The sequence below is a fragment of the Chrysemys picta genome, chromosome 12 (assembly GCF_011386835.1).
Source record: "Chrysemys picta bellii isolate R12L10 chromosome 12, ASM1138683v2, whole genome shotgun sequence".
Taxonomy (NCBI): Eukaryota; Metazoa; Chordata; order Testudines; family Emydidae; genus Chrysemys; species Chrysemys picta.
In genome coordinates this window covers 5457700-5479052 of record NC_088802.1, presented here as the reverse complement: position 1 = coordinate 5479052, position 21353 = coordinate 5457700, and the positions used below count along the sequence as shown (strand labels likewise).

Sequence of the window (21353 nt, the reverse complement as noted above, 5' to 3'; positions counted from 1 at the left end):
TTGATATTGTCTCACATGACCTTCTCCTAAGCAAACTAGGGAAATATAGCGTAGATGAACCTACTATAAGGTGGGTGCATAACTGGTTGGAAAACCATGCTCAGAGAATAGCTATCAATGGTTCACAGTCCATCTGGAAGGGCATATTGAATGGGATCCTGCAGGGATCTGTCCTGGGTCCAGCTCTATTAAATATCTTCACAATTGATTTGGATAATGGCATAGAGAGTACACTTACAAAGTTTATGGAATATACCAATCTGGGAGGTATTGCAAGCACTTTGAAGGACAGGATTAGAATTCAGAATGATCTCAACAAACTGGAGAAATGGTCTGAAATAAATAGGAGGACTTCAATAAGGACAAATGCAAAGTACTCCCCTTAGGAAGGAATAATCAGTTGCACAAATACACAATGGAAAAGGACCTCCTAGGAAGGAGTACAGCAGCAAAGGATCTGGGGGTTATAGTGGATCACAAACTAAATATATATCTACAATGTAACACTGTTACAAAAAAAAACAAACATCATTCTGGGATGTATTATAAGCAAGACATGAGAAGAAATTCTTCCCTGCTACTCAGGGCTGATAAGGCCTTAGCTAGAGTACTGTGTCCAATTCTGGGCACCACACTTTGAGAGAGATGTGAACAAATTGGAGAAAGTCCAGTAATGATTGTCTGCTGTTCATAGAACATCAGGGTTGGAAGGGACCTCAGGAGGTCATCTAGTCCAACCCCTTGCTCAAAGCAGGGCCAATGCCCAGACAGATTTTTGCCCCAGATCCCTAAATGGCCCCCTCAAGGATTGAACTCACAACGCTGGGTTTAGCGGGTCAATGCTCAAACCACTGAGCTATCCCTCCCCCCTAAGACAGCAACAAAAATGATTAAAGGACTAGAAAAAATAATGATGTGAAACCCAAAGCCAAACCAGGACTGCTCACTCAGCTCCAACAGAGCTGTTTTAACAGCTCAATAATTTATCCTTCCCACAGAGCCTCCAGTGACTCAGTCTTCAGACATTCGACAGCAGCCTATGCCTGAGTAGACCCTGGGTCAGATGACCCCCATGCTCAGGTATTTCTCCATCCCTGACAGAGCTGCAGATCAGTCTGTGCAACAGCACTACCCAGCCAGGAACCTTCTACGCCCTTGCAGTGGTAGACTCCCTAGGCTTCCCGATCTGGTTCCTGTTCCTGCCCCAGCATTGCCTGTGCCCTGTTCCAGTCTTGTCCTTGCCCTACTCCGACCTTGCTCCAGCCCAGTTACTGATCCACTCCAACCTGGCCTCTGACCACCTGGTTTTGACCTTTGGCCTGTATCTAGACTCTGGCTATGGTACTAATTGGGCTTGTCCATGGATTCTGGCCACATGGCTTTTTGCTATGGTGGATGTGTTTTACAGCTTTTGTAGCAATTCTGGAAAGCTTATTATTCAGTAGTACCCGCTATGTGCTATGTGCCTTCCACACACATCCAGAGCTAAATTAAGTGTAAGTCCCTGGTTCATTCCTGGGTGTGTTGGTCAAGAGGGATTCCATCACAGCTCCCACAATTTAATTTCCCCTGGTCTACACATGTAAAAGCACCCAAAATATTACAACATGACTTTGGCTAAAATCATGTCTAAAAATGGTTATTTACATGGTGTAGACAAGGCCTTAAAGTGCCAGTTGGGGGCCTGAGATTTCTAAGTACTGGTCTGGGGAGGGATTGATCTAAGTTACGGAACTTCAGCTACGTGAATAACGTAGCTGAAGTTGACGTACTTATATCTACTTACCGTGGTGTCTTCACTGTTGTTGGTCTTCACTAGACGCGATAAATTGACCCTCGCTGGATTGATCACTCCGGAGTTAAGTGTAGACATGCCCCTAGACTGCTGTCAATCTACGAGTTAGCCAGCATTTAGAACACAGGCTACATTGGTAAAGGACCTTCCCCTTATGATGGGTGAAGATCGTCAATCATACTGATTCTTTTACATCTGTCAGATACCTTAGATACGTTGACTGGGATGAACTGTTGATGGATCTATCCCATATGGTGGAAACTTATAGTACTACACTTCAGTGGCTTTGTCCTTTTCTTTCTAGGAGGATCCCATAGGTTGTGCTTTGCAATTTTTTGTCTGCCCTGAGGACTTTTTCATGCAGGCTGCCGCAAGGTTCTATTCTTTAGGTTATGGAGAGAGGACTATGAGCTGTTCTTCCAAATATTAAAAAAAATTCAACTTTGTACTTTGAGTTGGGAGATTTAATTTTGAGGCTAGAGTTAATATGATAAACAACCATCATATTGCTTGGCAAGAGCTTATGGGCATTATTTCATCTAACCTTATCACTGCAAATCTGAAGGCTAAAATTCAACCCATCCCTATTCTTGGAGAAGGGAGAGTCTATAATTTAAGGGAAATTACAAAACAGCGTTAAGAGGTCCTGTGTTCTGATTGGCCATTAGACATCATGCTTGTGACATATATTGCTACCCCACACAGTATCTTTGGGGACCGCTGTACAGTAACTCCTCACTTAACGTTGTAGTTATGTTCCTGAAAAATGCTACTTTAAGCGAAATGATGTTAAGCGAATCCAATTTCCCCATAAGAATTATTGTAAATAGGGGGGGAATTTTTTTTCGCCAGACAAAAGACTATATTTTATATATGCATACACACACACACACATATACACAGTATAAGTTTTAAACAATTGAATACTGTACACAGCAATGATGATTGTGAAGCTTGGTTGAGGTGGTGGAGTCAGAGGGTGGGATATTTCCCAGGAAATGCCTTACTGCTAAATGGCCCGATGGGGTAAAGGAGCAGGGGGAGGGGACACCCTGACATTAGCACCCCTCTTTCCCTTCCCTCCCTCGCACTTTTAACCTTAAAGTTTTAGGATCTATATACAGTATCTCCCACTTAAAACGATTTGAAGAGCCTGCAACATTAGCTGCTGAAAACAGATTACAGGAAAACATGAAAATGGAAACTGCTGTGGATAACACTATGAAAAAAGTCACCTCCGAAGAGGTAGGAGAAATGAGAGGTGATGTATCTCACAAGCCTCACAACAGCCAAGTGATAAAGGTGGAGGTCAGAGACACGGATGAAGAGGAGTGTTTTTTGGCAGAAGTTGCAAGCAGTGATCCAATCCAAACTATGACCCCCCAATAGGAAAAGTATTTGCAAACAAGTTAATTTTTGGAGTAATTGACAGTAATGAATAAATCAAGATTTCTATTTAGAGTTTTGGTCACAATGTAACCATCATTTGACAATATTTTATTGATTTTTTCAGAGAGCATGGAGGACTACTGCTTATACTGAAATTTTTTGACTTGCAAAAAAAAATGGCATTATGGTAAGAAACACAAAATGGGGTATGAGAAACACACACCATATATCCAATGAGATATTACCCCAGGAATCTTGCTGGAATCTACCCTCCCTTTGATCAGAAACCTCTCTCAGTCAAGGCAACAGGACAAGTGCATTGCGGCCTTTGCCTACCTGCTGAGTTGATGAAGTGTAATGGTCAGAGATCACACCAGCATAGAAGTATATTGAAGGTGAACCAAACAAAATTAAGATTTTAAATTATCCTCCACATGTCCTGTGTCCCATGACAATGAATCAAGGCAGGGTCGTTTGGAAGCTTCCATCCCACACCACTGTCAAGTTTTAGCAAATTAGGTTAAATCAGCACATAAGAGCAACCATATGTATCAGTAACTGCTAATGGTAACAATTCACTACCTCTCCCTGCTACAGGTAGCAAATTCCTACAGGTAGCAGTTTCACCCCTAGAGTGTGAGAAACTGCCATCTGTAGGAATTAGCTACATCAGATAGCAGTTTTTAGCAAATTAGGACAAGTCAGAAAATAAGAACAACCTTATGTTCTTGGTGGGGGGACTTCAACGACCCAGACATCTGTTGGGAAAATAACACAGCAGGGCACAGATTATCCAACAAGTTTTTGGAATGTATTGGAGATTTTTTTTTTTATTTCAGAAGGTGGAGAAAGGTACTAGGGGAGAGGTTGTTCTAGGTTTGATTTTGACAAATAGGGAGGAACTGGTTGAGAATTTGAAAGTGGAAGGCAGCTTGGGGGAAAGTGATCATGAAATGATCAGTTCGTAATTCTAGGGAATGGTAGGAGGGAGAACAGCAAAATAAAGACAGTGGATTTCAAGAAGGCAGACTTCAGCAAACTCAGGGAGTTGGAAGGTAAGATCCCATGGGAAGCAAGTCTAAGGGGAAAAGCAATTGAAGACCAGTGACAGTTTTTCAAAGAGACATTATTAAGGGCGCAAGAGCAAAGTATACCACTGTGTAGGAAAGATAAGAAGTATGTCAAGAGACCACCGTGGCTTAACCAGATCTTCAATGATCTAAAACTCAAAAGAACCCTACAAAAAGTGGAAATTATAAACAAATAACACAAGTATGTAGGGACAAAATTAGAAAGGCCAAGGCACAAAACGAGATCAAACTAGCTAGAGACATAAAGGGTAACAAGAAAACATTCTACAAGTTAGAAGCAAGAGGAAGACCAAGGACAGGGTAGGCACGTTACTCAATGAAGGGGGAAAGACATTAACAGAAAATGTGGAAATGGCAGAAGTGCTTAATGACTTCTTTGTTTCAGTTTTCACCAAGAAGGTTGGTGGCGATTGGACGCCTAACATAGTGAATGCCAGTGAAAAATGAGGTAGGACTAGAGGCAAAAATAGGAAAAGAACAAGTTAAAAATTACTTAGACAAATTAGATGTCTTCAAGTCACCAAGGCCTGATGAAATGTGTCCTAGAATACTCAAGGAGCTGACTGAGGAGATATCTGAGCCATTAGCAATTATCTTTGAAAAGTCATGGAAGACGGGAGAGATTCCGGAAAACTGGAAAAGGGCAAATATAGTGCCAAATCTATAAAAAGGGAAATAAGGACAACCTGAGGAATTACAGACCAGTCAGCTTAACTTCTGTACCAGGAAAGATAATGGAGCAAACAATTAAGCAATCAGTTTGCAAACATCTAGAAGAAAATAAGGTGATAAATAACAGCCAGCATGGATTTGTCAAGAACAACTCGTGTCAAACCAACCTGATAGCTTTCTTTGACAGGGTAACAAGCCTTGTGGATGGGGGAAAGTGGTTGACATGGTCTATCTTGCCCTTAGTAAAGTTTTTGATACTGTCTCCCATGACCTTCTCATAAACAAACTAGGGAAATACAACCTAGATGGAGCTTCGATAAGGTGGGTGCAAAACTGGTTGGAAAACAGTTCCCAGACAGTAGCTATCAGTGGTTCACAGTCAGGCTGGAAGGGCATAATGAGTGGGGTTCTGCAGGGATCAGTTCTGGATGCGTTTCTATTCAAAAGCTTAATCAATGATTTAGTTAGATAATGGCATAGAGAGTACACTTATAAAGTTTGTGGACGATACCAAGCTGGGAGGGGTTGCAAGTGCTTGGGAGGATAGGATGAAAATTCAAAATGAGCTGGACAAACTGGAGAAATGGTCTGAAGTAAATAGGATGCAATTCAATAAGGACAAATGCAAAGTACTCCACTTAGGAAGGAACAATCAGTTGCACACATACAAAATAGGAAATGATTGCCTAGGAAGGAGTACTGCAGAAAGGGATCTAGGGGTCATAGTGAACCACAAGCTGAATATGAGTCAACCGTGTAACGCTGCTGCAGAAAACCCTGAACATCATTCTGGGATGTATTAGCAGGACTGTTATGAGCAAGACACAAGAAGTAATTCTTCCGCTCTAATCCATGCTGATTAGGCCTCAGCTGGAGTATTGTGTCCAGTTCTGGGTGCCACATTTCAGGAAGGATGTGGACAAATTGGAGAAAGTCCAGAGAAGAGCAAATAAATAAATAAAAATAAAGGTCCAGAAAAAGTGACCTATGAGGGAAGACTGAAACCTGATAACAGTTTTCAAGTATGTAAAAGGTTGTTACAAGGAAGAGGGAGAACAATTGTTCTCCTTAACCTCTGAGGATAGGACAAGAAGCAATGGGCTTAAATTGCAGCAAGGGAGATTTAGGTTACTACATCAAGTAGCAGTTTTTTTATAACAGCAGTTTCTTACAATCTATACAGATCAATAACTGCTACAGATAGCACATAGCAATGTAACACATACTATAGTGCAAGAAACTGCTACCTATAGGCATTTGCTACATCAGGCAGCAGTTTTATACAATAGCAGTTTCTTACAATCCACTGAGTGACGGGCCCCTGTTGAGCATGGGCCTGGCACCATTGTAAACCCGGGACTGGTGCTGTGGTGTATTAGCCTTTAAGATGGGAAATAAAAAAGCCCCTCTGCCCCCACACCCCCTATTTTTGCAAACACAGCAGGTGTCCCATCCCATCAGGGTAACTGTTACCCCCTCTGTGCCAGGGTTTTGCCCTTTGCCACCATCTGGGACCCTGGACTTTAAATCCAGGCTCCTTCCCTCCTCCCTCAACTCAGTTCCTCTCCTGCCCCTGCCTCCAGCTGTTTGACTCCCTGTCAGTTTCCACCCCCCGCTCAGACTTGCCCGCCCCACCCCTGATTTGCCCGTGAACAGCTGGCGGCAGAGTCTAATCCAAGTGAGGGCAGCGGCTTCAGCAGATGTTACTGAGCCTGCAGCTCTCTGCTATTTCCTCCCCCCTTGCACCAGACCAGGAACTAACCAGCAGCGCTAAGCTTACCGGAAGGGGGGAGAGGGGCAGCTCCAGGGCTCGACAAACGAGTGCAGTGGAAGTGAAAGTAAAGTTTGTTCTTTTTCGCAGCAGCCATCATGTCAGCTCCGAACTGGGGGGAAGAGCTCCGGGACGAGCTGGTTTGTCCCATCTGCCTGGACTCCTTTAAAGACCCAGTGAATCTACAATGTGGGCACAATTACTGCCAAGCCTGTATCACCAAGTGCTGGGAGGTATCGGGACTTTGCCCCCAGTGCAGGAAATATCTCCCCAAGGGAGAGCTGAGGCCTAACAAGCCATTGGAGGAGGCGGTGGACATAGCGAGAGGCCTAGACGGAGAATGCGAGAAACATGAAGAAGTTTTCAGTCTCTTCTGCAAGCAGGACCGGACCCTCCTCTGCAGGGTTTGCAGAGAGTCTCGAGAACACAGAGCTCACACAGTCATTCCCATCGCGGCAGCTGCAAAGGAGTTTAAGGTAGGAAATTTGCGTAGAAATCAGAGATGGGGATAGATCGATTTGGACACAACTCCCCCCTGCTTTTGCACTTTGCTTATTAGCAATTTACATTGGAACAAAGTGGTGTAAATGCTACTGGATCAGAATAGTAGCATTTGGTATCCCTTTGTCACAGGTGTACGTGACTATGAAAAGTGTGTGTGTGTGTGTGTGGGGGGGGGGGGGAGGGGGGGCAGAAATCAGGCTTATTTTGTCTGCCTCTTCATACAAGGTTATCCCTTCTCTGGGACTAGGGTGACCAGAAATTCCAAAACACGTGTGTGACCCAGCTGGTTCTGTTGAAAGTGGAGTGTGGAGAGCACCAGGAGAGGTGTTTTGTTTCATAAAGATTTCCTGGGTTGGGGATTTTGTAGACAGCCTAGGAATAAACAGTCTTTAGCCATCTCTGGCCCTTTTAACTCTCTTTACTGGCACATTCTCTGGATGCTTTAATTATATATTTTTATCATTTTATTTTATTGCCTTATTTCCACCTCTGGATTTTGCTGCTTTATTTTTTTTCCCACTCTTTTACCCCCTAATCCTTGTTCTTCCTGACCATAGTTGGTTGAAAAACAGGATTGTTTCTCCTAGGCGATTTTGGAAAAAAATTCTTTAGAAAACAAATCCACCGAAAACGTTAGTTTTTCAGTGAAAACATCAGTTTTCAAAAAGTTTAAACCTGAAAATGTTTTGGTTTCCCATTTAAAAAAAATACAAATCAGTTTGATTTTTCATTTTTTTAAAAAAAAAAGACATTTTAAAGAAATTTTCTGCAAAAAATTTTTCCTTTCAAAAGTCTCCTCCCCCCTCAGTCCCCCCCCCTGAATTTTTGGACCAGTTTTACTGTTAACTCTTTCCCAGCTCCTTCAAATTGCACACTCCTTTGCTCCTGGCACTCCCCTCCACTCACTCTTCCTATGAATTAACTATACTTGCTCTCCTCTATTCAACTGTCACTGCTTCACCCCCATTCCTTTGTTCATTCTCCCTGTAGTGCTGCCAACTCTAACCACTCTGACCTGCTGCTACAAGACTCCTTTCCCCCACTGCTGCATCCATCCCCCAAAAGCCCCTTCTGCAACCCACCACATCCCATCCCTGTCCACTTCCCCCATTCCACTGACCAGTTAAGGATACTTATACAGAACCAGGAGAGCTGTCATTAGTTTACTCACTGTTTTGGTGGGCGATGTGTGCAAATTGTGTAAATTACAATTGCGAAGTGTGTCATGCTTGACCCATGTAGGGGTTAAAAACCTACCCTTGCAACTAGCTAAAGGAGTTATTCTTTCAGCTCAACCAGTATAGGTCTGTGTTACTATGCTAAATGTCATGGGTTTGAAGCCAGGTGATGAACTGTGGTGTGTGTTTAATTTGTATATTTTAAGTCTTACAAAATCACCTTTACCTTTGCTTTTATATGATAAGATATTAGGTTTTACTGGGACTGTTCACATACACAAGTTATTCATGTGCCTAAGTGCTTGCTTACTTGCTTTCTAACAAATAATGTGTAAAAGTATATTACCTTAAATTCTCTCTTACACAAGTATCATTATAGATACCTAGGTCTTTCATACTTTCCCCTCCAATTATTCATGTGGGAAAACACTAATGTCTTTTTGCTAATTTATTGATTTATAGATCCCCTTTCCCTTAACAGGTCTCTTTGCAAGGACTTTAAAACACCTTTCTCTCCTTTTTACATTGTAGCTTTCCTCACTATTTTGGCTGCAGTTCTTTATTGTTTCTAGAGATGGCGCTATAAATAAATCACTGTTTTAATGGTTCTGGGCCATATACCAGATCCTGGAGGTTTCTGTCCTTAGGTAACATAGGCTTTCTGATTGGAGTCAAGGGGTGGAAGGGCTTAGGTTGGTCCCCAGAAGGGAAAGGGTTTAGAGCATAACATCACATGCTGTACATCGGTGACATGTGCAGTGATGCCTTGTTCACTGACCTAATCATCCTTATCCTGAAAGGATTAGAAAATACGCCTTTTAGTGATTGAACTTCTTGAATCTATCTATTTAGCTTAACAAAGGGAACATCAAGGGGTGACTTGATCTCTGCCTATAAATACCTATATGGGAAGCAAATGGACTCTTCAGTGTAGTGGACAAGAGTACAATGCAATCCTCTGGTTGGAAGTTGAAGCTTGACAAATTCAGATTAGAAATAAGGTGTAAATTTTTAACAGTGTAGGTAAATAGCCCTTGGAACAGTTTACAAAGGGTCATGGTGGATTCTCCATCACTGACAATTTTTAAGGTAGGGATTATTTTGCAGCAGTTCTCTGGCCTGTATTATCCGGGAGGCTAGATGATAAGGGTCACTTCTGGCCTTGGCATCTATGAGTCTCCCCTCAGTCTCTGATCTCCTCCAGCACTCTCATTTTGACATTTACTAGGGGAAAGATACTACTGAACTCACAGGAAACTTCCCTAAGCCCTCTCAGAGGCTCTCCAACAACACTGGGGAACTGTCATGGGGTCAGCTCACCGCTAGCTAGGGTGACCAGATGTTCCGATTTTATAGGTCGAGTCCTGATTTTTGGGTCTTTTTCTTATATAGGCTCCTATTACCCCCACGCCCATCCCGATTTTTCACACTTGCTGTCTGGTCACCCTACCACTAGCACGCCTCCTCCTGGTCGCTCCGGGGATGAGCTGATTCCAGATTCAATGCCTCCTTTCCTCCTCTCACCGCACACCCTGTCTTTTCTTCCTGGCTCTCAGCAAGGCAAGATGCTCTGTGTTCATGGCTTAGCTCTCTGGGCAAGTCACATGTGTCCTCCCCTTCCAGGGTGTCAAAATCTCTTCTTACAAAAGGTCTCAGGTAATCTTCCCATTCACTACCCAGCTGGTGCCCCCTTCCCAGTGGCTGGTAGGGAACCTGGGCCCAAGCTCTACTCCCGGTTCCAGCTGAGGGACCTTCTAATCAGCAACCAAGGTCTGTTCCATTCTGGACCTTACTGTCTTTTCCCTGAGCCTTTCCGAACCTTCTGGCTCCCCCAAAACTTCCTCCTGTCAGGGAGTAACTGGAGGCTGCTTTGACTCTGTAGTTCTTAAACACCCTCCCTTCTCCCAAGGAGTGACTGCAGACTTCTTCACTATGGCCCCCTCTCTCTGCACAATCTTCCTGTCTTTATAAATTCAGCCCAGCATTTTCCTCCTCATCTGGGCTCCCTCATTATTCAGTCATGGGATTACTTACACCACCTGATTCCCTTCATCTGAGCCTGTCTGGTTCATTGACACCCTTCAGGGCAAGTGTGAAGTTAACACCTCATCACAGAAAGACCCCACCTAATATTTCTATTGCCTCCCCCCTCCCCCCAAGAAAAAAACCCTCTCTAAAACAGTACAAAACAAAAGCCTCCCTCCACTTCCAGGCTTTCTTTATCCCTCCTAAAGAGGCAGTGTGGGGCTCAAGCCTAATTTAAAAAAAAAAAAAAAATCCTTGACAGGTCACGTTTAAGGCTGAAGGGTATTTTTTAAGGTAACTTTCAAAGCTGAAATAATTTCTTTGGAATTGTTGCAGGAGCAGCTTCTGAGTCATCTGAGTCGTTTTCAGTGTGTGAGAGACGAGCGAGGGAGACGGGCAGCTGCTGAAGAAGGGAAATATCAAACTCTACTGGTAAGTGTCCACTCTTCATAGTGATCATTAATAATGGCCAGTGTTGTTAATAGTTAAGGCTAAGAGTTAGTCATGGGTATTTTTAATAAAAGTCATGGACAAGTCACGGGCAATAAACAAAAATTCACAGCCCGGGGTCATTGAGTCCAGTTCCTGCTGTCACAGGCAACCACCACATTCATAAACTTATCAAGCTCCATCTTAATACTAGTTAGGGTGCTTGCCCCTGTGCTCCTATTAAAAGGCTGCTCCAGAATCTGCCTCCTCTGGTGGCAGATTCTAGAAACCTAATTTCCAGCCTCAGTTTACTCATGGACAGTTTATCTCCATTTGTTCTGCACTCAGATGCAGTGAGGTGCTTGGGCTTGATTCTCATGCCATTCTGGCCATGTAAAGGAGCAGAAAGTCCCCCTGACTCAGAGTACTCCCTGTGCAGCGAGCCACACCAGTCATGTTCCCAGTCCCTAGAGTAGGGAGTGGATTAAGTGCATTGCTTTGTGCCCTGGGCCCATGGGGCGTCACAGGAATAAGTGTAAATTGGAGCACTGGGGGAGGAAATTTCTTCCTTGTAGAAACCAACGTGGCTTTTGATTCTGGATGCCTTAATTTCCAAGTATCCAGTTAGAGACAGCAAGGGCCTGAAAGCCCAGAATTTCACTGAAAGTCAATGAGAATGCTAATCAGCCCTGAAGGTCAGGCCTTTGGTCTCTCAAGTTGTGCCCCCCCCCCCAAAAAAAAATAAATAAAAAAAAGGTGAGATGGCTGAACTCAATAACCAATAATAATTTGGTTCAAATGTCTTCCCCGGATTATTTCAGACCCCTAAATCTACATATCTGTAAAGCACCTAGCACAATGGGGCTCAATCCCCGATTGAAGCCTTTAGCCACTACAATAATATATCTGAGGGGTAGCCGTGTTAGTCTGGATCTGTAAAAAGCAACAGAGAGTCCTGTGGCACCTTTAAGACTAACAGATGTATTGGAGCATAAGCTTTCTGCGTCTGACGAAGTGGGGATTCACCCACGAAAGCTTATGCTCCAATACATCTGTTAGTCTTAAAGGTGCCACAGGACTCTCTCTTGCTTTTTACAATAATATAATTAGGCTTGAATGATTCAGGTTTTTTGTTTTTGTTAGATTTTTATCCATTTAAATTTTCACAGTTGCAGAAAATTATGGGGGGAGTCAGATAATTATTTAATGGCCGTAGATGTTGATATATAAAAAGTTAGTTTTAATACCTTTAAAACACAAATTGTCAATCTCACGTCAAATATACAGTGTAAACATTCTTAATCAAACTCTAAGTCCTCAGGCAGCATTTTTCTTACTTTGCCTATCCATAAATTTCAGTTATTATGAATGGAAATATTTTGTTGGTTTATATGTGAAATTGACATTGAAAATCTAATTCTTCCAAACCTACATTTAAGTAAATAGGTAACACAAACCCAGCTGCACCCAAGTTGGGGGAATTCCCTGTGTGACAGCAAATTGCAAGGTGTGAATGGGACTGTTTAAATGATTGTGATGAGAAAACCTCTCTGCTAACTTGCAATGTCCCTTATGCTCCAAATGGTTTGTAGGCGTTAGATCCTGGATTTACACTCATTCTTATTTAGGCTTCCAAATAAGTAAGCTAGCTATGGTGCTTATATGGGCCCCATGTCCTTAGTACCTGAGCAACTCACAACACCCCAGGACAGTGCCATTATCTCCACTGTACAGAGAAGATAAGTGACTTTCCAAGGTCACATAGGAAGGCAGTGGCAGAGCAGGGAATTAAACCTAGATCTCTGTCTAATGACTTAACCACTGGACCATCCTTCCTCTCCAGTTTTCAAAACTCTGGGCTCCAAAACATCTCCCATTAAAGTCAATGGAGTTGCTGGGTGCTCAGCACTTTGAAAAATCGTCTCTCTTAAGTGTCTAAAGTGGTTGAAAAATTTTCAGCAGAAGTTTTGCCATCAAAAAATGGTGTTTTGTCAAAACCAAAACATGTCAATTTAAATGAAATGTGTCCATGGGTAAAAACCAAAATGTTTCATTTTGATAGTGTCACTTCCTTTTGACTTTGATATACTATTAAAATATTATTATACAGATGTATCATGGGCTTTGTCTTCCACAGCAGACCGTAGGGGTGTGTCAGAGGCCTGTCTCCAGTCCTCAGTGCCCAGGCACCAGGGCCGGCTCCAGCATTTCTGCCGCCCCAAGCAAAAAAGAAAAAAAAAAAAAAAAAAAGGCTGCGGTCACGATCGGCGGCGGCAATGGTGGGTGGGGTGGGGGGGGAGCGCTGCGATCGGCGGCGGCAGTTCGGCGGCAGGTCCTTCGCTCCTAGAGGGAGTGAGGGACCTGCCGCCCCCGAATTGCCACGCGTGCCGTCCCTCTCCCTTGGCCGCCCCAAGCACCTGCTTGTTAAGCTGGTGCCTGGAGCCGGCCCTGCCAGGCACTCAGCACAGGCCCAGGAGTGGTAGACTCAGCCCTCCAGCTGAGTCTCATGGGAGTTTATCCCTTTCCAAAAAGAGGAAAAACTTAACAAGACAGCAGTAGGTTTCATTTCTTTCAAGGAGGCTCTGGCAAGTTGGGAGTCCAGTTCAAAACCCTCAAGCAATTCACTGATAAGTCTTGTTTTAAAATTATCATTCCTTGCCTGGCCCACCTACTCTTCAGAGGCTCAGGGTATGTCTACACTATGAAATTAGGTCGAATTTATAGAAGCTGGTTTTATAGAAATCGGTTGTATACAGCCGATTGTGTGTGTCCCCACATAAAATGCTCTAAGTGCTCTAGTCGGCGGACCGTGTCCACAGTACCGAGGCTAGTGTCGACTTCCGGAGCGTTGCACTGTGGGTAGCTATCCCACAGTTCCTGCAGTCTCCGCCGCCCATTGGAATTCTGGGTTGAGATCCCAATGCCCGAATGATGCAAAACACTGTCGCGGGAGGTTCTGGGTACATGTCGTCAGGCCCCTCCCCCTCCGTCAGAGCAACGGCAGACAATAGATTCGCGCCTTTTTACCTGGGTTACCTGTGCAGACAACATACCACGGGCAAGCATGGAGCCCGCTCAGCTCAGCTCACCGTCACCACATGTCCTCTTGGTGCCGGCAGACGTGGGACTGCATTGCTACACAGCAGCAGCAGCTAACTGCCTTTTGGCGGTAGACGGTGCAGCATGACTGGTAGCCTTCATCGGCGATCTGGGTGCTGGCAGCCGTGGGGCTGGCAGCCGTAGGGCTGCATTGCACCAGCCCCTTGCCTTTTGCCTTTTGGCAGTAGATGGTGTATTACGACTGGTAACCGTCCTATTACAAGTTGGATCATCGCACATTAGCAGAGTCTTCCTGAGCAGCAGATCGTGCAATAGGCCTGAAGGCCATCGTCATCATACAGGAAAAATGTGGCTATCAGTCTTGGTACACTAACTGCCAAGCGCCCAGTATTTGCTGCCAAGCACCCAGAAGATGCCGAGGGCTATCAGTCATGCTGCACCGTCGTCTTAAGATGTAAAAAATAGATTTGTTCTGCATTCATTTGCTTCCCCCTCCCTTCGTCAAATCAACGGCCTGCTAAACCCAGGGTTTTCAGTTTAATCTTTGGGGAGACCATTCTGTGTGACAGTTGTTTGTGTTTCTCCCTGATGCACAGCCACCTTTCTTGATTTTAATTCCCTGTACCTGTACGTCATGTCGTCACTCGCCGCCCGCCCTCCCTTCCGCCCTCCCTCCTTCCCCTGGTCCGTCAGATACTAGTTTCGCGCCTTTTTTCAGACCAGGCGCCATAGCTAGCACTGGGATCATGGAGCCCGCTCAGATCACCGTGGCAATTATGAGCACTATGAACACCACGCGCATTGTCCTGGAGTATATGCAGAGCCAGGACATGCCAAGGCGAAACCCGGACCAGCCGAGGAGGCGATTGCAGCGCGGCGAAGAGAGTGATGAGGAAATTGACATGGACATAGACCTCTCACAAGGCACAGGCCCCAGCAATGTGGAAATCATGGTGTTACTGGGGCAGGTTCATGCTATGGAACGCCGATTCTGGGCACGGGAAACAAGCCAGACTGGTGGGACCGCATCGTGCTGCAGGTGTGGGATGATTCCCAGTGGCTGCGAAACTTTCGCATGCGTAAGGGCACTTTCATGGAACTTTGTGACTTGCTTTCCCCTGCCCTGAAGCGCCAGAATACCAGGATGAGAGCAGCCCTCACAGTTGAGAAGCGAGTGGCGATAGCCCTGTGGAAGCTTGCAACGCCAGACAGCTACCGGTCAGTCGGGAATCAATTTGGAGTGGGCAAATCTACTGTGGGGGCTGCTGTGATCCAAGTTGCCAGGGCAATGAAAGACCTGGTGATAGCAAGGGTAGTGACTCTGGGCAACGTGCAGTCAATCGTGGATGGTTTTGCTGAAATGGGATTCCCAAACTGTGGTGGGGCCATAGACGGAACCCATATCCCTATCTTGGCACCGGAGCACCAAGCCACCGAGTACATAAACCGCAAGGGGTACTTTTCAATGCTGCTGCAAGCCCTGGTGGATCACAAGGGACGTTTCACCAACATCAACGTGGGATGGCCGGGAAAGGTACATGATGCTCGCGTCTTCAGGTACTCTGGTCTGTTTCGAAAGCTGGAGGAAGGGACTTTCTTCCCGGACCAGAAAGTGACCATTGGGGATGTTGAAATGCCTATCGTGATCCTTGGGGATCCAGCCTACCCCTTAATGCCATGGCTCATGAAGTCGTACACAGGCAGCCTGGACAGGAGTCAGGACCTGTTCAACTATAGGCTGAGCAAGTGCCGAATGGTGGTGGAATGTGCATTTGGACGTTTAAAAGCGCTGTGGCGCAGCTTACTGAGTCGCTCAGACCTCAGCGAAAAGAATATCCCCATTGTTATTGCTGCTTGCTGTGCGCTCCACAATATCTGTGAGAGTAAGGGGGAGACATTTATGGCGGGGTGGGAGGTTGAGGCAACTCGCCTGGCCGCTGATTACGCGCAGCCAGACACCAGGGCGGTTAGAGGAGCACAGCAGGGCGCGGTGCACATCAGAGAAGCTTTGCAAACGAGTTTTGTGACTGGCCAGGCTACAGTGACCCTCCGCCCCCCCCCCCCCACCCGGTTCACTCTACTTCCCTGTAAACCAACCACCCCACCCTCCCCTCCCCACTTCGAGCACCGCTTGCAGAGGCAATAAAGTCATTGTTATTTCACTTGTAGGGGGATAATTGCCAAGGTAGCCTGGGATGGAAAAGGACACACTGCATTTTAAAACTTTAACTCTTATTGAAGGCCAGCCTTCTGATGCTTGGGCAATCATCTGGGGTGGAGTGACTGGGTGGCTGGAGGCCCCCCCACCGTGTTCTTGGGCGTCTGGGTGAGGAGGCTATGGAACTTGGGGAGGAGGGCTGTTGGTTACACAGGGGCTGTAGCGGCGGTCTCTGCTCCTGCTGCCTTTCCTGCAGCTCAACCATACACTGGAGCATATCAGTTTGATGCTCCAGCAGACGGAGCATTGACTCTTGCCGTCTGTCTGCAAGCTGACGCCACCTATCATCTTCAGCCCGCCACTTGCTCTTTTCATCCCGCCATTCATCCCGCCACCTCTCCTCTCGTTCATATTGTGCTTTTCTCATGTCCGACATTGACTGCCTCCACGCATTCTGCTGTGCTCTATCAGCGTGGGAGGACATCTGCAGCTCCGTGAACATATCGTCCCTCGTCCTACATTTTCTCTTTCTAATGTTCACTAGCCTCTGCGAAGGAGAAACATTTGCAGCTGGTGGAGGAGAAGGGAGAGGTGGTTAAAAAACACACATTTTAGAGAACAATGGGTACACTCTTTCGTTACAAGGTCGCATTTTTCCTCTTATAGTGAGGGGCCTGCCGGTTTGGTATGAGAGATCACTCACGCAGTGCCAGGCAACAGATTTCGGCTTGCAGGCAGCCATGGTAACATGTAGGAATGGTTTCAAACAGCAGCACCCTCATTTCCCATATCAAGGATGAATTGGGTTGGCCATTTAAAATGGGTTTTCAATGTAAAAGGAGGGGCTGCGGTTTCCGGGTTAACATGCAGCACAAACCCAACTTAAACCTCTCCCCCCCCCCCCCCCCCCCCCCCCCCCCCCCCCCCTCTCCCCCACACACACAATTCTCTGGGATGATCACTTCACCCCTCCCCCCACCGCCTGGCTAACAGCGGGGAACATTTCTGTTCAGAAGAGCAGGAACGGGCACCTCTGAATGTCCCCTTAATAAAATCACCCCATTTCAACCAGGTGACCGTGAATGATATCACTCTCCTGAGGATAACAAAGAGAGATAAGGAATGGATGTTGTTTGCATGCCAGCAAACACCGGGTCCATATGCTGCCATGCTTTGTTATGCAATGATTCCAGACTACGTGCTACTGGCCTGGCGTGGTAAAGTGTCCTACCATGGCGGACGGGATAAGGCAGCCCTCCCCAGAAACCTTTTGCAAAGGTTTTGGGAGTACATCAAGGAGAGCTTCCTGGAGATGTCCCTGGAGGATTTCCGCTCCATCCCCATGCACGTTAACAGACTTTTCCAGTAGCTGTACTGGCCGCGATTGCCAGGGCAAATTAATCATTAAACACGCTTGCTTTTAAACCATGTGTAATATTTACAAAGGTACACTCACCAGAGGTCCCCTGTGTGCCCTCAGGGTCTTGGGTGAGTTCGGGGGTTACTGGTTCCAGGTCCAGGGTGATAAACATGTCCTGGCTGTTGGGGAAACCGGTTTCTCCGCTTCCTTGCTGCTGTGAGCTACCTACAGTACCTCCAACCTCATCTTCCTCGTTCCCCGAACCGTCTTCCCTGTGTGTTTCTCCATTGACGGAGTCATAGCACACGGTTGGGGTAGTGGTGGCTGCACCCCCTAGAATGGCATGCAGCTCTGCGTAGAAGCGGCAAGTTTGCGGCTCTGCCCCGGACCTTCCATTTGCTTCTCTGGCTTTGTGGTAGGCTTGCCGTAGCTCCTTAATTTTCACGCGGCCCTGCTGTGTGTCCCTGTTATGGCCTCGGTCCTTCATGGCCTTGGAGACCTTTTCTAATACTTTGCCATTTCGTTTACTGCTACGGAGTTCAGCTAGCACTGATTCGTCTCCCCATATGGCGAGCAGATCCCATACCTCCCGTTCGGTCCATGCTGGAGCTCTTTTGCGATCCTGGGACTCCATCACGGTTACCTGTGCTGATGAGCTCTGCGTGGTTACCTGTGCTCTCCACGCTGGGCAAACAGGAAATGAAATTCAAACGTTCGCGGGTCTTTTCCTGTCTACCTGGTCAGTGCATCTGAGTTGAGAGTGCTGTCCAGAGCGGTCACAATGAAGCACTGTGGGATAGCTCCCGGAGACCAATAACGTCGAATTCCATCCACACTACCCCAAAGCCAACCGCAAAGGCCGATTTTATCGCTAATCCCCTCGTCGAAGGTGGTGTAAAGAAACCGGTTTAAAGGGCCCTTTAAGTCGAAAGAAAGGGCTTCGTCGTGTGAACGTGTCCAGGCTTAATTCGATTTAACGCCGCTAAAGTCTACCTAAACTCGTAGTGTAGACCAGGCCTCAGAGAGGCAGCAGTCACATGAGCAATCTCAGCCCTTCTCTGGCAGCTGGGGTTTGGAGGCAAGTTTCCTTCCCAGGGCAGCTGCTGCTGCTAAGTGACAAACTGGGTTTCCCCTTCTAGGCCTGACACACCTTGCAGGTGTGACAAGATGGGTTGATTGAGCCCGTATTAGTTCCTTAACCCTTTCCTGGCCAGTGCGGGGTTTGTACGCCCATGACAATATTATGGTTAATGTTATGTATATATAATATATGCACATACTATTTAAATAATATTAAAGTCAAAACAAAACCCTTCAACCGACACTGTCAAAATGCATTTTTTCAGAATGTTTGTTTTGTGGGAAATTTTGGCTTTTTGCTCTTATTCAGAATGGATTTTTTTTTTTTAAATGTCAGAATTTCCCGTGGAATGTAAATTACAGTTTCCAGCAACTCTACTAAATATCAACTTAGTAGCTTAACTTTAATTTTTTATTTTGGATATCTTGGGACTAGTGATTTGGGACCAGAATATAGGTATTTTAGAAAAAAATTACCTTCAGTGGAAGATGACTGCCAACTTCTTAAGTTCTTTTTGAATTCCCTCACTTCTGGATTTAGACTTCTAGAAAAATGTCACAGGTAGGCACCTTATGCTGAAAATGGTATTTAGACACCTCCAAGTGAGACTGGCTCCAAAATTTGACGTGTAAGGGCCATTGGGTTATGCAGATAATTCACTGGCTGAGGATCTGTCCTGCAGAGTTCTGCCCTGTGTTAACAGGGCTCAGTCACTCACAGCTGAAATGCAGTTGCTACTGGGGAAGGGACTTGGGAATCCTGTTCCATGTAATGTCACAGCCTTGTTTATATCTGTTTGCAACAGGAGAAGACAGAACGCCAGAAGCAGGAGATTGTGTCTGAATTTAAGCAAATGCACCAGGTTTTGAAGCAGGGAGAGCAACTCCTGCGGAACTGCCTGGAAGGCACGATACAGGATCTTGTGAAGACGAGGAATAAAAATACCAATAGATGTTCTGGGGGGCTATTACTACTTGATAACCAGATAGCTGAGCTAAATCAGAAGTGCCAGCAGCCAGAGATTGAACTCCTCAAGGTAAGACAGGTCAAAAAAATTTCCAACAGTCCATGGGATTTAGGCTTCTAAGTACTTAAATCACTTTTGAAAATGAGATTTAGATTCCCAAATCAGTTGGGTGTTGCAATTCTGAACCTAGCAATGCCTAAATACCTTTAAAATCTGGACCTCAATCAATATGTCAGGCACTGCACAGACACACAGGGAGAGACAGTCCCTGCCCCAGGTGAGATCAGGGCCCCATGGTGCCGGGCGCTGCACAGACACAGTCCCTGCCCTGAAGATCTTACAGTGTAACTAGTAAAGGTCAGGTGCAGGGGACTGTTGAGGGACTAAAATGTACAGAAGAAGTGTGCAGACCTATCCAATGGCCTGAAGTGTATAGGCCTTTGATTTCAGTACAGCACAACTATTTACATTGCATCTGAATTTGACCCTTTTGTGTATTATGTATAGAACAAACGTGTCTGAAGTGCTCAGGTGCCATTGTATTCAGTGCAGTATAAAACTTTTGCTAGATATTTATATATGGCACCAAATTGTGCCTCCCTCCCTGCCTCCTCCCCCCGAGCAAATCTGATTCTATTCAACAGTCTCACACACTTACACACACACACGAGCTTGTTTGATTCCATACTGCATTCACACACACGCACACAGAGATACACTTCCTGCTGTTGTTATTCCCTGTTCTCTCTGTGAGCTTTACTGGCTCCCTTCCCTATCTCATCTATTAAAATAATCAGCAATGAAATAGTTAATGCTGACATCAAATTGTAATCATTAGGTTTCATGGTCAACAACCACTGAGATTAAAGAAAGGAGTTCTTCCCCCTCAGAGCTATTGTTTCAGGTTCTCTGTAGATCTCACTGCACTGTTCACACTTTTATCACCTTTAGACCGTGTGAGTTTTTCTGTTTTTTTTTGCATCCATGAAGTCTGTAAACGTACTTTTTCTTTCTTTCTAATCAAGGCTGAGATTCTGCAGTATCTGCATATGTCATGCAGGTCCCATTACTACATCAAGCAGACCAGATATTTGACAGCCATTCTGTAATCTGAGACAGACAGATTGAGATATCTTAGATAAATGGTAGAGATGGTTGAATTTTAAAAAGGGGGAAAGAGGAATGGAATCCTAATTTTTCACTTTTTAATTTTTAAATTCAAAATGTCAAATTTTATTTCTCACCTGCTCCATGGTTGGTCAAACAAGAGGGGGGAAATCTGCAAAACTATTCAATCAAAAATTTCCCATGTCATCCAAAGGTCAAAATCTAAAAAAATGCAATTATCTCTGACATAACCAGTAATAATAATTAATAACAACACCTGGCTCTTATATAGAGCTTTTCATCAGTAGATCGCAAAGCACTTTCCAAAGGAAAGTTAATATCACTATTCCTATTTTACATATGGGAAAACTGAGGCACGGGGAGGTGACATACCCAAGATCACCCAGCAGGGCACTGGCAGAGCTGGGAAGAGAACAGAGCCACGCATGAAGTTTCCAAACATGCCCAACTTCCTATAGGGATCAAAAATAAAGGCAAATTGAGTCCTCTGCCTAAGAGAGATTTTGTGTTTGTGTCTGACGAGCTGAGTTTCTTTTTGTTTCCTTTTCCCTTTCTAGGACATTGACAGCACCTTAAGCAGGTATGTGTCGCCTTATTCAGCCTCACACTTCTTTACACTGGGAAAGGTTGCAAAGCCCAGCTGGAAATGTATAATGCCCCTCCTAGTGGCTAAGAGGCTGGAACAGGGAAAGCATCACAGGAACGTAAGAATTACCAGAGCAGATCAGACCAAAGGCCCATCTAG

The 21353-nt window shown here is 45.3% G+C and overlaps 1 protein-coding gene across 1 annotated transcript in view; it reads left to right on the top strand.

Annotated features, from left to right (window-relative positions):
* The first annotated feature begins 6701 nt into the window (after positions 1-6701).
* The window catches only part of LOC135974700 (E3 ubiquitin-protein ligase TRIM11-like), a 33530-nt gene continuing 18878 nt past the window's right edge, over positions 6702-21353 (top strand). The window contains exons 1-4 of the mRNA XM_065563152.1: positions 6702-7194; positions 10762-10857; positions 19319-19549; positions 21166-21188. Of these exons, the coding sequence (XP_065419224.1) occupies positions 6817-7194; positions 10762-10857; positions 19319-19549; positions 21166-21188 (728 nt within the window). The 5' untranslated portion in view covers positions 6702-6816. The remainder of the gene's footprint in view (positions 7195-10761; positions 10858-19318; positions 19550-21165; positions 21189-21353) is intronic.